General features: G+C 42.3%; 2 protein-coding genes across 2 annotated transcripts in view; one reads left to right on the top strand and one right to left on the bottom strand.

Annotated features, from left to right (window-relative positions):
* The window catches only part of pitpnc1a (phosphatidylinositol transfer protein cytoplasmic 1a), a 107,207-nt gene extending 102,564 nt beyond the window's left edge, over positions 1-4,643 (top strand). Inside the window, exons 8-9 of the mRNA XM_074696986.1 lie at positions 266-329; positions 3,366-4,643. Of these exons, the coding sequence (XP_074553087.1) occupies positions 266-329; positions 3,366-3,676 (375 nt within the window). The 3' untranslated portion in view covers positions 3,677-4,643. The remainder of the gene's footprint in view (positions 1-265; positions 330-3,365) is intronic.
* Positions 4,644-8,357: 3,714 nt separating this feature from the next.
* On the bottom strand, positions 8,358-14,685 carry LOC141809795 (mitochondrial thiamine pyrophosphate carrier-like). Its single transcript, XM_074696985.1, has 7 exons — positions 14,380-14,685; positions 13,482-13,645; positions 13,176-13,331; positions 12,929-13,099; positions 11,298-11,478; positions 9,180-9,310; positions 8,358-9,094 (listed from the first exon to the last, which is right to left on the bottom strand). Exons 2-7 carry the CDS (start codon positions 13,611-13,613, stop codon positions 8,879-8,881), a joined length of 987 nt encoding a protein of 328 aa, XP_074553086.1. The 5' UTR covers positions 13,614-13,645; positions 14,380-14,685; the 3' UTR covers positions 8,358-8,878.
* Between the last annotated feature and the right edge of the window lie 1,298 nt (positions 14,686-15,983).

Here is a 15,983-nt window from a genome sequence, read left to right as displayed (position 1 = left end):
AAACACACACACTACACCCACACTATGGCAGAGCCATTACTCAAACGATGACTCATATTAATCACAAGCCTCTGGGGGTGAACGGGAACATTTACAACTTTAAAAGCCTTTCAAACTCTCCAATCCCAGTTTGTGGAATTTGATTCATACTTCCGCTCCTGGACTTTCTTCCCTGACACAGTCCCTCTTATACTCTCCATGCCTGTGACCTTGCCTCTTCTGTCTTCTGCATCATTTTTGTCTCTTTTTTTCTGCCTCTGCTCAGGTGATTCGGGATGTCCTGCTCTTGGGACACAGGCAGGCCTTTGCCTGGGTGGATGAGTGGATTGGTAAGTTCATAGAAAATGAAACGTTGGTTTTCTTTGGTGACCTCCACAGACTTACATGGTTCCTGATATAATCTGTAGACATTATCACCATCTGGGGATGGGTACCTTTCACATTTGAAACGATACGGTACCGATGCCCTGTACCTGGCAATCGGTACCGGTACTCAGCGGTACCAATTTTCGGTACTTTTTTGTGTTTCTGTGGTAAAAAATACCTATTTGTTTAGTATTAAAATACATATTTTTTTTGACTACACATATTTATTCTTAATTGAATAACCTTGCAATGCTGTGTTCATGTCCAGCATAGAAAATTGGCTATCCTTCCACTCCCTCACAGTCACAAGTATGCATTTAGGTACCTAAACATGGTACCTTTTGATTTTACATGAACCGGTACCTGGTACTTTTGACAGAATTTGGTCTGTACCTATAAAAGTACCTTATTCTGTACCCATCCCTATTACCATCATTGAACTTTTTCACATGGTCTGGTGTTAAAAATGCAAACTAAAAATCACAAAAACTATAAGTATTGAAGAATTGCAATTGAAATTGAATCGGCACCCCAAAAAAACATAATCAAATCAAATTGCGGGAATCGCGTATTATCCCATCTCTAGCAAACACAGAGGAATGCAGGAGTTTTCCCAGTATAATGCAAACTGCAGTACTGAAATCAGCGAGTTGCAGTTTTTGTTTTTAGAAAAGTCTTCAAATGTGTCCCATCAACTGTTTCATGTTGTGCTTGATGGTTTACTACAGTGGCCCTGCAGAGCAAACCAAAACAGCAAATAACTAAACACAACGACATCAAGCTGCCAGAAGAGGTAGGTACTGGTGGGAGACAGGAGTCATTGCTGATTGGACAAGAGGGAGGACTTGATTGGACAAAGGCACTGTTCATCATTTGACCAGGAAGTTATTCTGCCTTTAGCCCAGTATTACCAACTTTTCAGTGAAGGAAGTTGTTATTGGCTGTACTAGAAGTTGCTAAATGGCGTCATTGCTTAATTTGCAAAACAAGTCATTTGCATGTGATTGCCATGGATGCTGTGGGAGAGAGGAATCACATTGTGTGAGTGGACGAAGACTGTATGGTTGAGAGCCCCCCCCAAACAATTTAATTATGTTTACAGGTATAAATGGACTTTCATCTGTTGATTCTTGTTGTTTTTTATGTCACAATATCAGTCCTTGTCCTTTATCCGGGCTTGGGACTGGCCTAAAAGAGACAGTATGAGCGATTCATTTGCATGCAGTCACCTGGCTCCAGCAGCCAGCTGTGAGCATGGAGGACTTGTCCGTCTGTGAGTGTTTTGGGTAGGGGAGGGGCTGACGTCAGCTGCTCGTTGAGAAGCAGAGGTCAAAACACACTTTCACATCAGTCTCCGAAGCCTCTGGATTTGTCGTTAGACGCCTTTTCGAAAAAAAGTCTCTAGAGGGGTCTGAAAAGTTGCTGAATATAGCGACAGACATGTCCAACAGTGCACCAACTGGAAAACATGGAAACAAATCGTGCCTACACCACACACACAACCGCACACAGAATAACTTCCTGGTCAAATCATGAACGGTGTCTTCGTCAAGTCCTCCCTCTTGTCTAATCAGCGATGACTCATGTCACCTACCTCTTCTATTAATAATATCATTGTGTTTAGTTATTTTCTGTTGTGGTTTGCACTTCAGGGCTACTGTAGTTTACGCTACTTCTACTACTTTGAAATCCCGCAAGAACCTCCTACCTGCTGTTTTTCATGGTATTTTTAAACTTAACTTTCTACCAGCTTTCCAATGTAGAAGCAATGTAGATAAAGCATATATGTGCCGAACAGGATCATCCACGGGAGTTGTCTGCAGGTTGGAGGTTCTCACGGGATTTCGAAGTAGCTCGATACTTCAGGAAAAAAATTACGAAAAACAGGAAACAAGTAAACTGAAAACAGAAAAAAAAAAAAACTCATAAAAACAGAAATAATTATAACAAAAAACAAACCAATACAAAAAAAAATTATTAAGAAAAACAAAATTAATTACCACAAAAATTAGTCATAAAAACAGAAATAATTATAACAAAAAAACAAACCAGTATAATAATTATGACAAAAAACAAACCAATAAAAAAATATGAATTAGAAAACAAAATTAATTACCACAAAAAACAAACCGAAGAACAAATTACTCTGAAAAACCTGAGGTTTTTTTTGAAATGCAATACGCTTCCGTAGTAAGCAGCATAAAAATGTTCAGTTAATCCGTGATCAATTCCCCGAAACGATTCTACACAACAGAGTCAGCACCTATCGATTCTGATCATTGTAGACTGGTGTTTTGCAGTTAAGAGTGATTTTGCTAACTGCTAACCGCTGAGCCCAGCGTGTCAGTGATTGGTTACTCAGGATTCACCAGTTAACAGGGTCACACTTCACGCTGAAACACCAGCAACTGCCGGTGTTCCAAATCTAGTTTTCCTTTGTGTATTTAATGCAAAAGTTGGTTTGGGGCCGAGGTTATGGGGGCCGTTTGCCATCCATCAGGTTGTTATTTTGGTAAAAAGTGTGTTTTTGATGCTTACTCCCTCATGTTGCTTGACCAGCTATTAAAGCTTTTCAGAAATTCCTGTTTTTATGAGGTTGTATCTGGTAGAAACCGGAAATTAAAAAATAAATAATATATCTTGTTTTTATGCAACAGTAAATTTGTCAAAACAGGATTGAATGCAATACACCACCGTAGTTGTAGAAAATTACAAACAGGTTTGTTTGTAATTTTCTCTAAATCACAAATTCTATAAAACAAGAATTCCAGGTTATAAATCTCAGTTTTAAGACATCCTGTAACTTTCTCTGGTTAGATAATGTCTGAGTCATCACGTCACATGACCAGTTTTTTTTTCTTTTCATGTTTTTACAAAGACCTCATGAAACATCCCCATCGTATTTCCTTCTGAAAAGCTATCTGTCAGTCTCTCTGTCAATCATAATGCTGGATTTTCCTACAAGTATGTCTAAAAGTTAAACATCTCCATCCACACAGACATGACCATGGAGGAGGTCAGAGAGTACGAGCGAGCCTCTCAAGAAGCCACTAACCTGAAGATCGGCACGTTCCCCCCAGCGATCTCCATCACAGAGACTCCACTGCCCTCATGCGCCCGCAGCGGCCCCAACAGTGCCCCGTCCACCCCTCTGTCCACGGAGGCACCAGAGTTCCTCACTGTGCCCAAAGAGCGCCCCCGGAAGAAGTCAGCCCCAGAGACTCTGACCCTACCAGACCCGGGCCGCAGGGACTCCCTCTTCAAACTGCCCAGCTTCTTCTCCTGGAACTCCAGTCCACAGCCAGAATGAGACTGAAGAATCAGCCCCTGGTGACTCCAGCCCCTCCAGGAGAGGATGCCTGCTCAGCACATCCCACAATGCCCCCTCTGCCAGCTGAAGTGAAGGAGACCTTTCACTGCCCTGGAGACCCCAGCCTCTACAGACGACCCGCCTGTGTCACAGCAAAAGCTCTCGGACTGCCTGAACAGGTGCGCACAGGTAGCCTGAACACAAAACTCTGTGAGGGTAATGTCCAAATGAGAGTCAAACTAAAGCAGACAGAGGCTTCTCTGACAGCTAGGATCATCAAACATAATGGAGTCACATTAGATTGAGAGTAGCATACATTCCCTTAACAAGTCCAGAGTATCACCTTACTTTAATCCAAGCTCAGGGTGTCGACAAGATTCTCTCACTGCACAAAACACGACATGTACAGACCTTCTTTTCATCTCTGCTTTCCTTTAAAACATCAGAGCCTCTCGCTTAGTGAACTTCAGCGTGTTAGTATCTCCAGTTCGTCTGTGGTTGGGACTTTTTGACAGAATCACTGTATTAGTCAAGTATTGAAGTGAGCACAGTCAGGTGTCCGGTGATTGTGAATCCTTGTATATAATGTATGTACTTTGCTGAAAACATCTGCTTCAAGAATATCCTACCCAGTGACGATGCTGCTATGAATCCGCCTTTTGTGTATTAAAATGGGCCCTATGTCTTCTTTAAGTGTTATCTGTGGTGATTTATGCCAGCCACAGTCTGTTGGTGACTTCTGTAACTGCATGACTTAACTCCAGAGGCTGCTTTTCAAATGATTGTGAAGAAAAGAAAAGTGTTTCTTTATTTTTGCCTTCTTGATGTGTTTGAATTAAGATTTCACAGACGGGTCGTGGTGAGTTTATGTGGCTGCTTTGTTGATTTGAACTGTTTATTTTGAAGCTACTCTTGATGGAATTTTGCATTCTGTAAATGATGAAATTAAATATTGTTGTAAATATTATTGTATGAGTATTCTTTGGAAAAATCAGGGATGTTTACACTCCTGACTTTAGGCTTCAGCATTCTATGTAGGCATGAGGAAGAGCAGGGAGCTCCCAGATCAGAGCCATTGATTCATTCATTCATTTTCTGAACCCCTTATCCTGTTCAGGGTCGCAGGTGGCTGGAGCCTATCCCAGCTGTTAGTGGGCGAGAGGCGGGGTACACCCTGGACTGGTCACCAGTCAATCACAGGGCTGACACATAGACCATACCATACCATACCAGCTTTATTTATAGAGCACTTTTAAAAACAACCACAGCTGTAGACAAAGTGCTGTACAGGTAGATCAAATGAAATGATAAAAACAGATAAGTAAAAACAGACAAATAAAAGAAAAACATTGTAAAAACAATAAAAAGCAAATAAAAAGCAAGTAAAAGGGAATAAAAGAAAATAAAAGAGAATAAGACCAGGCAAAGAAACTAAGTCTCGCTGGAGTTAAAAGCCAAAGAATAAAAATGAGTTTTAAGACGTGTTTTAAAAGAGGACAGTGAAGGGGCCTCTCTAATGTGCAGGGGAAGACAGTTCCACAATCGGGGAGCAACATTTGAGAAGGCCCTGTCCCCTCTAAGCTTCTTCCTGGACCTCAGTACCTGCAGGAGCAGCTGGTCGGCTGACCTGAGGGACCGAGAGGGTGAGTAGGGCGGACAAGGCCATTTAAACATTTAAAAACAAACATAAGAATTTTAAAATCAACTCTAAAAGTCACAGGCAGCCAGTGGAGTGAACCCAGTACCGGGCTGATGTGCTCTCTTTTTCTTGTTACGGTTAAAAGTCATGCAGCGGTGTTCTGGACCAGCTGCAGACGGGAGAGCAGGGACTGACTCACTCCAACATAAATTGCGTTGCAGTAATCCAAGCGTGATGAGATAAAAGCATGGATCACTGTTTGAAAGTGCTGCCTGGACATAAAAGATTTGACCTTTGCCAACCGCCTTAACTGATAAAAACAAGACTTCACAACATTTTTAATTTGGCTGTCTAGTTTAAAATCACTGTCCAACTTAAAACCCAGATTGGTAACAGTTGATTCAAAATAAACTGGCAGGGGTCCAAGATCAACAGAGGTGGACTCACAGGGGCCACTTGGTCCAAACACCATAACCTCTGTTTTCTTTTCGTTACAGTTTAAAAAGTTCAGGGCCAACCAAGATTTAATGTCTTCAAGACAAGCAAGGAGGGGTTTGACTGAAAAGCCATCTTTTGCTTTTAAGGGCATATAAATCTGACAGTCGTCAGCATAGCAATGGAAGGCTATTCCATGCTTTCTAAATATAAACCCCAGTGGCAGTATATACAAAGAAAAGAGTAACGGCCCCAAGACTGAGCCCTGTGGGACCCCACATGACAGAGGAGCAGAAGATGACTCTGAGCCTAAAATATTAACACTGAAGGACCTATCAGCCAGATAAGATTTAAACCAATCAAGTGCAGTGTCACATAGGCCCACTTGGTTTTTTAAACGAGATATTAAAATACTGTGGTCCACTGTGTCAAAAGCAGCAGTTAAATCAAGTAAAACCAGCACAGCATAATCACCAGAATCACAGATGGAGTAGATATCATTAAAAACTCTTACTAAAGCTGACTCTGTGCTATAAAGGGCTTTAAAACCTGATTGAAACATTTCCAGTGTCCCATTTCTGTCTGTAAAAGTTTTTAGCTGACAGAACACAACCTTCTCTAAAATCTTTGAAAGGAACGGCAGCTTAGAAATAGGCCTAAAATTAGCCAACACAGACTGGTCAAGACCAGGTTTCTTGAGCAGGGGCTGCACAACAGCATGTTTAAATTTAGCGGGGACCACACCAGATGCCAAACTAAGATTAACAATGGAAAGGATATACAAGGTAATGCTTGGGAACACCTCTTTAAAGAATCGTGGCGGCACAGGATCATGGGGGGAGCCTGAGGGCTTGAGACCACGCACTACATCCTCTAAGAAGGACAGACTCACAGGCTCAAACTTATTAAAAGCAGCAGAGCAAGGTGCAGAGACAGAGGGGTCAGAGTCTGGAGATGTAATGGAAGCTCTTGTGGAGGCAACCTTTCCAATAAAAAACATTAAGAACTCCTCACACACTTCAGGAGAAGCTTCAAGGCAAGTAGTTGGTGGAGGATTAAGAACAAAGTTGATGGAGTTATATAAAACACGAGGGTTATGTCTGTTAGATGACACAATATACGCAAAATGTTCCCTTTTTTCCTCTTTAACTGTGTTTTGATACTGACGCCAGCAGTCTTTCATCATTTGATATGACACATGCAGTCTATCCTTCTTCCACCTCCTTTCGGCTCGGCGACATTGCCTCCTGACAGCACGCGTTCTGTCGTTAAACCAGGGCTCAGGTTTAGCCTTTGGCTGCCTGGGCTTCAAAGGAACCACAGAGTCCAGGGTGGTTTGACAAGAGGACTCAAACCAGGAGCTAAGCTCTTCTATGTCCCAGGAGAAAAAGTCAGGTGGGACAGAAAGCTAGACAGACAACCACTCACACACTCACACCTACTGACATTTCATCAATTGCCGCGAGGACAGGGCGTGACTGGCCGGCGCTTTTTGCAAGTTTCCTGCAGTGCCAAGAAGGCGTAGTCAAGGCGCAGACGAGCGCAGAGGTGCTCGTCCGTGCCTCCCTCCGCGCAAATGGCAGAGAGGGAGGAGAAAAGCCGTGAGTGGGTTTAACACAGCTGAGCGCTGTTTTCACCAATCAAATGAGCGCCTTTAAATGCCCTGCGGCCGAGGCGCAGCGTCTGATTGGTCTGAATGATCCCCAGCACCGCGGAAACAGTGTCTGGAAAGACCCAGTAGCGGAGACGGTCAGAGCTGCTGTCCCTGCAGCAGGAGAATGGACAGCGGGTTCCTTTGTCATTAATAGGAGTACAAAATGAAGAGACAGTTACACAGCTGGCTTATCCATTCAGAATACTTTTGATCCACCTGCACTCCTGGTTTGTCATCACCAAATAGCAGAACCTTTGGTGATATACTGTATACTCTCCCAGTGTCTCCGCCTCATCCTCCTTACAATAATGTACTCCATCTTTTTAGATCATGTTAAAAATAAAGACAGTTAATATAGATATAAATGTATATGCTGGTTCAGACAGTTACATTACATAGTGATTGCTGTGATTGTTTATCGCATTAAAATGTGCCTGACACTCTGGAAACCTGCCTCTGAGGCTTTGTTGACATTACAGCTGCGGAGGATGCACTCCGTTTTGAGCCGAGAATAGACCAGGTTGGAGCTGGTGAGCTTTCAGCGCTGTTTTTGGCACGAAATTGTCACTGCCCCACCAAGAATCTGTTGACACCTCCCCCTGCTGCGCCGTCAACTCCCCCTGGTGCACAGTCACACCCATCTCTGCGCAGACGGTCTACCAAATTGTCAAATTGGCAGCGCACGGTGGTACGCCGCACAAAATTAGCACTGTGCAGGTTGCGCCAGGCTTGCGCCCCCTGCGCTGCGCCATGAAATTAGAGCCCAACATCTTTAGTCTTAACGTCATTATTCCCAACACTTCACCTTACAGTCCTCTTAAAACTCAGTAAGGTTTGCAGAGAAAAAGGAATGATCAGTTATCGATTCTCTTTTGTGTGAGAATCTTCTTGTCAAAGGAGGACACACAGAGTCAATCTTTACGAAACATTTTATTTACAAAACAATGACCTGAAGTTGAAAGTGTTTGACAGACATGTAGGCACAGCCTCTCTTTAGAGTTCCTCTCTGCAGGACAGACTTCCACTAAGCTCTAAGTATGCAGTGCGTTTCTTGTAGTAAACTGGATTCTGTTTGCTTTTAAAACGTATAATAAAATAAATACACTGCTTGTCTTTACACGGCTAAAGCTACTTTGCTATTTGATGAAATGTGAGTCAACAACTGCAACTTGTGTATAAAAATCCAAGCTTTAAATGTGCAAAGATCAGCTTGAACATAAAATGTTATGAAGACATTTATCCCTCAAAAACAAGCAACCATTACCCTTAAAAACCCAGAGTAAAATTTTAAATATTTTCTAAAACATTCAATGCAACAACACATGATGTAAAGACAGCGCATGAACAATAAGAATGAGGTCATATTTTCTTATGATTGTAAACAAAACAGAAACTCAGTGATATGTTTGTGAAGCACAGGAAAAAAAGTAAAAGGAGGCAGTTTCTGATGGGCGCCAAAGTGTCTTTTACATCATTATCTTTTCTCCACGTCTCTGTTGAGGTAAGTTGTTCCCCGTCGCTCTCTGAAGTTACGGATGACGTCAAGAAAAAACTCATACCAGAAAAAGGTGAAGCCTGTTGAAAGTGCAGCCTTCACAAGGCTCGGCGAGAGGCCTTTGAAGAAACCTCGCAGACCTTCCTCTTTGGCTATCTGTAGCACGCAGTCCTGCAGGCCTCTGTAACTCCGCACCTACAGGGGAGGAAAAAGAGATGAGATTTTGTACCAAAGTGGTGTGAAAGTATGGTGCACAGTGGGAAAAAAAAAAAGAGCTCACCTGTCCAAAATGAACTCTGGCTGCTTCGAAGCCGCCAACCTGCAGCCTCTTTTTGAAGAGGTCGAAGGGGTAAGTGATGGTTTTACTGATTATTCCAGCTCCACTTCCACAGATCAGACTCCTCAATGTTCCTTTAAAGGGGGAAAATAAGATCACAGGAGTTGGAATGGTTTAATAGATGATACTTATTATTACTGGAGTGGTCACAGACATTCTATGAGCTATACAGAAACAGCAACATGTGAACCCCAGAGTGCTCTAAAAAAGTTATGTCATGTATCCGAATAAAAGTCAGTCAGGTTTACATGATGTATACATGTGATATGATCTAATCGTATCTGGTGTTTACATGTGCCATGACATTTGATCAGAACAGGCATTTTACAAATGTGATGTGCAGATCTATAAAAACATCATGTCATTATCAAAGATAGAGATCTATTGTCTCTTAAGCACAGTCGTTGCGACTGTTTTTACACTTTTGATCCAGCATCGCTTGATCCCAACCCTTACTGGAAACACTGAAGAGAAGAAGACATACAGAAGAGGCCTCCTTGTTAGTGCTTTGCAACGTTTGCCTGTTTCAGCGTTCCCAACTCCACCATGTGGAACGTAGCTAGTGGCTGTCGCCAAATTTGCTCCAGGGTAGGGTCCGCAGGAATTTTTTTGACTTGTTAGTAAACACAACAGTAGAACTAGGCCCCTCCTCCTTGGCTCAGTGCCAGCTGCAACACACACCCATAGCCTCTGACTGTGGCTGTTTTCCAAACCACCTACTACACACTACATGCGAATGTAGTATGTAGTAGGCACTACATACTACCTACTGCTTTTGCATGTAGTGTGTAGTATGACTTTTCTGCTGGGTCTGTTTTGTAGTATACTAGTGTGGTTTTTTATTTTGTTAATCATGTCACGGCATAATCATCACTCTTGATTTCTAATCTTACACCAAAAGTTATATCACTGACCGAAAATAAATCTTGATTTTTATATTGTTTTAACAGCTGATGAAAAAACACTTCCATTTAATCCACATATGGTTAAAAAGGGGCAATTAGTCTTTTATATGAGCTTTAATGAATTTGTTTGGAAAACAGTATGCCAGGTAGACTGGTCTGGTGCAAACTGAAAAAATTCCCTGGATCAGTAGGACATCCTGGGATTTTTGGCATACTGCAGATTTTGCAAGTTTTTGCAAACTGACTACTACAGACTAAATTTCAGCCAAGGAACTACTAGTGTAGTAGGCGGTTTGGAAAACAGGCTGTGACTATGTGGACACACTCACTAGCCCAACCACCTGATGCTACCACACTGATTCTCCGCCCAGAAATGTCCCAACACAACCAAAACATCAACATACAGGCAGAGGAGGGGGTTGAGGCAGACACACACTGACACTCATGTATAGAGGCCCAGAGGAGATGATTGAGCAGGATAATTCCTGTAAGAGTTGACATTTTCTGATTTTAGGAAAATCCTGCAGACCTTAATTTAAATAATAAGTAATTCACAGGTAAATAACATGGACGCTGTAGGAGAGAGGAGTAACATCATGGGGGAGACAGAAAGTGTGTAAAAAATGTTAATATGTTTGTAACTGTTTGGGACTTGTCTGCCTGTGAGTGATTTGGATAAGGGAGGGTCACAAGACAGTACCCACTGCTCCATGGGAAGGGTAAGATTGATGCATGTTTTCATGTCAGTGTCTCCAAACTCCAGAAAACCGCTGGATTTGTTGTTAGTTTCAGTTTTGAAAAAGAGTCGCTAAAGGGGTTTGAAAAGACTGTACATATGAGCCCTCCAAGGACCAGAAAGCTGCGGATAAAGGTCCACAGGAAAGACTGGTTCGAATGAGTTTTCTCACTTAGACAGGGCATGTTCAGACAGAATGCAGCCAGACCGCTGTCTGTTTCTGTTTATATGACACAACTTTATTTTTGATCAGTTTGGGAAAAGGAATATTCTACCCCTGTGAAAGTGGATGAAATTCCATTTGGTTTCAGCTGTCTATATGGAGCATGTTAACCCACCTAATGAGTTTTGATGCATTGTGTCCCTAAAGCCTGTGCATAATGTGTCGTCATGTTTTTACTGAGTATGATCTCCACTGACCTCCAAACTTCCCGGCCTCAGCTGGTGGAGCCAAAAGTTTTTTAAAGATGTTGTAGGAGAAGAACTGCAGTCCAGCGTAAGGAAACACAGCCAACAGAGTAGGAAACAGACCGCGGTAAAATGTTAGCACTCCCTCTGAGCGGCACATTGTAGACACAGCATGACGCAGGTTCCTATACACCTGAGGAGACAGGTGAGAGGGGGACTCAAGAGCAAATTTCACCTCAGTGTTTTCAGTGCTTCTCAGCAGGACATAAAGGCTGATTACATGAGTAGGACAAATTGCAGAACCTGGGTGAAAAAAATGAGCAAAGACTTAAAGAGGACATATCATGCTGATCCCTGAATTAATACTTACATATAATATAACACATTTGAAAACAAGACCTTTCACCCCCTGAATTTTCGAATATGAGATATTGTGTTTTTTCTGATGTCCTAGAACAAGATTTGATGCCTCTGAAAATAGGTCATTGACATTTGGCCGCAAGATTTCGACCTTCGTGACGACACGAGGTACCTTTCTTTTTATTGGAGTAATCTGATAAAGCAGCTCCTCCTCTGTGATGTCAGTTAGTCACACAACCGCCACCGAGGGATACACCCACCATGAGCCGAGTATCCCCCCTCAGATGCTGGATGCAGGGACTCTGCTCTGCTGAGCAGCTCGGCTTTACATGGAGAATTAGCAGTTAAAACACTGTAGTTTTAGCAGACGTCGTAATACTTATGAGACTGTGATATTTGCATGCTTGTTCTGACATGCACTGTGAACCTGGACCACAATAATGCTGCGGTAATAACATAGTGACAAACTGACGGTAGAGGCCATCTTTAGACTACACTTTCAGCATGATGGATAAAACAGACAGAGAAAAGTGAAGGAACAGGATGGAGCCCTGTTATAGAAATAGTTTATTGGTGAAGTCTGCCTATATTTCCACGTGTAAACCATACATGTTACAGTACCAGTTTGACTCACCACACTGAAGCGTCCTGAGATGATCTGTGTGGAGGTGGATTTTCTTCCTCCTGAGCTGCAGAACCGTCCGGGTCTGACTCGGGGTCCAATACAAAAGGACGTATCCTACACTCTGCCATTTTATTAGTGCTATCAATGCCTTACGGTGAAGTTTTGGCAAACAGCAAACTCGCTCGGTCTGCCCCATTCAATGTGGTGATTTTGTAAATACTGCCATGCTGCAAAAACCGCCCCCTGGCTCTACCCCCTCCGCCCCTCTGATAGAACTGACCAATCAGAGCACAAAGGGCTGTGACATTGCGAGGTTACTGGAGGTCATTCTCCAAACGGAGCGTTTCAACGAGATCTTCAGAATGGCCTAAATTGAGGATATTTAGAACGCTATTGTGGGGCATTGAAGGAACTAAATGACTTGTACTGAGGGCAGAAATGCTTTACAGGCATCCTAGTCTGGCATAGTGAAAAGGAGAAACAAGCATGATATGTCCCCTTTAAAGAGATAGATCCATCACATGAGCTACATCTCAATAAAGTATTATCAAAAATAATAGCTGAACTCCTCTGTTTACCTCCTGCTTACAATAAAAGTAACTAGAAGAGAAACTGTGCATATTGACAGATTTGACTTCCATCAAAAGCAAGGGCTTACCTTGGGTTCTCCCTGAGCTGCAAAGCGTGTCCGCAGAGTGTCCAAAGGCTGGCAGACCACCGTGGCAGAGCAGGCAGACAGACCGCCGCACACAAAGTGAACTCCAGATGTCTGACTGTCATATGTTGTCGTCTTGTGCACCACCTCAGTCAGAAACTCAAAACTGGCAAACTGTAGAGCATCAGCAATCTCATGTCAGTCTCCCTTTTAAAGCTGTGATGTGAAATCTGATGTTATCGGGACGTACCTGTACAGCGCCAAAGCAGATGGAGAGCAGCTGTGCAGGGATGTGACCCTTCCAGAAAGCAGAGAGTCCCTCCTCTGAATGAATGCAGCGGGACGCCTGAAATATTCCCCAATACTTTCCCTCAGGCCTCTTAAAGGATACACGCTCAATCTGCAGCTGTAGGGACAAGACATAGAAGCAAATACCTTTACTAGCTTTTAAAATGTCTACGACAAGATTCTGTATGGATTTAAAAGGAGGAGCGGATGTTAAAAGAGATTTAGAATTACTTTATGAATGCACAGTAATCTGCTGAGATAACTTTACCTGGAATCTGATTTTAAGCACATCAAAAGGGCTGACAAGGGCTCGGGTTACCATCCCAGCTGCTGACCCAGCCAGGGCCGCTTCCTCTGGTGTAAAGGCAGCACCCTGAGCCCCAGGGTCGTAGCCCACCATGTCTCCACAGCCTCAGAGACCTATCAGTTCACCTGGCAGCAGAAAGACATTAATAGAATAGAATAGAATAGAAAATACTTTATTTATCCCCGAGGGGAAATTCAGGGGGGATAAATAGATAAAGATGATTAAATCTGTGTTGCTCATTACATTGGATTGCATTACATCACGGTCTTTGTCTTCATGCTTAACAAATAAATTACCGGCCCGATCATAGGTCTTAATTTGCTTCTTTGCCCAAATACTGTGGAAGAACCAAGGTCGAGGTAGCAAGCGGTGTGTTTCATGAAGGATAACTTTGGATTTGGTATCATTCTTTTTTCAATCATGTGCAGCAACGTGGAGCTATTTATAATAACACTGAAGTATTTAAGTATGGAGAGAACAAAATTCAAAAACGGCCGAGGACTTTTCATATGACTTTGCTTCGACAATAAACACTTTGTATTCTGTTTGAAACAGAAGAATCATTCAAGATGTGTCCTGTTGTGTAGTTCTGTTGGTGTCTTTCAGTATTTGTACCCTACATTGAGAAAAATCACATAACATCTGTAATCGAATAATATATAAATAACTTAAAAACAAATAATAGAACGAAATTTTCAAGCCTTACAAAATATATTACACCAACACCATGCATGACACACCATGAAGATCACACTAACAGTTACATGTAGAGGGCATTCAGTGGGACCTTGGGGTAAGCTAAGCTAAAAGCTAACAACAACACCATAGCTGTGAGAAACGACCCATAACAGACACTTACCGGAATATATAAATCCTACATAAATACAACCACTGCTGCTACTGTGCTGAACACGATGTACAATACATTGACCGGGCTCTCTAGTGCACGCCCCAAATATGTGCTAAATACTTCCGGGTCTGAAAGGAGCCCGGGTAATTTGTGATATAACAAAATAAAAGATTAACTAGCCGTTGGCTTAAAACAGCTCAAATAAACTTACATTTAATTTGAAATGATTAAGAAAATCTAAAGTAATAGTAATTCTTGGCTGAAAGCTGAGTCTTAGCGAATCAAATGTAACTTTTATACGATTTACTACTAGTCAAAGAGTGGGAAAGAGACTTGCGAATCAAGAAACCCCGAGCTTTAAAGGAGCACCTAAATGCGTCAGTACTCCACCTACCAAAGCCAATATATCTGAATCAAGATGTATCCCTACGCGACATAAACACGCGGTGATTAACATACGGGTAACCGCGACTCAAAACCGCCCTGCACGGGGATTCATCTTGGTGTGATGCTCCATCTTTGAAAGTCTGTACAGAACGTTTGCTTACATCCAGTGAAGTGGCATTACTACCGCAAAAAGAGGGGATTATCTGACATTTTTGGCATTTTTTTCGCGCACTTATTTTTTGTAACGTAAGTAATTACCGTAATTTACATTTTCCACCAACTTTGGTCTGTAAATTTGATTTTTGTCGGGCGGTTGTGAGGTAAATTTAGGTTTGGTGTAAACTTGACGCTAACGTGAAGTCGTCTCTTAGGTAACGCTAACATTTGGATTTAGCGAATGGGCAAAGCGCTAACAAGCTTATTTCTGTTATACAAAGGTGTCATGCCCTCGCAAATTAAGCTGCGTTTGATATTACATTTTGCGGGTTTCCCCACAGAGAGATAAAAAAGTTAACTTCACACGAGTTAACGTTAAGCTAACGGTCATGTAATATTAACGCTACTTGTTAAGTTTGCGTGATACACGTGTTGATTTAGCGCGCGTTTCTCCGATATTACCGTCTAAGCGTGGTAATATGTGCTACATTTGATGATCTGGGATACCGGGTGACCTCTTGGTTGAGCTGAGAGGTAATCCCTCCTATCCCTCAGTGAAAGAGCAGGCAGTCTGATGACAGCACAGGATTTCTGCTTATTGTTGTCACACTGACCGTTCTGTGCTTTCTCATTCTCTCTGTCTGCCTTCTGTGTCCCGGCCTTGAAGCAGAACCATGCGTTAGAAATACATGTTAAAACTTTAGTATTTTTCTAACAATGAGTTCTATTAATAATATGCATTCTCTGATCCTTACCGTGTGACACCTCCCAGGAATCATTTGTGAGCTTTCTCCATTCACAGACAATGGAGAATTCTTCAGATGACTCCAGGATCCAGGCTCTGGACCCAGAGACACAGAAGCTTTTGAAGACAGCCTTGAAAGGTCTGCAAGTAGGGATATTCTGTCTCCATAACAGAAAAGTGAATAAAAAGTTACCATTACTACATCTGAACACAAATTAGACCTGCATGAAAGCACGTTTGCTTGTTTGTACCAATCACCACATTTTCTTTTATCATCATAAGCCCAATCTTCAATCTTTCTGTATAGTGTCACCACATTATGTGA

Source organism: Halichoeres trimaculatus, unplaced genomic scaffold (genome assembly GCF_033239565.1).
Source record: "Halichoeres trimaculatus isolate MK-OKI-2021-1 unplaced genomic scaffold, fHalTri1.1 fHalTri1_scaffold_20, whole genome shotgun sequence".
In the NCBI taxonomy this organism is placed as follows: domain Eukaryota; kingdom Metazoa; phylum Chordata; class Actinopteri; order Labriformes; family Labridae; genus Halichoeres; species Halichoeres trimaculatus.
This window is presented reverse-complemented; position numbering and strand designations above follow the sequence as displayed.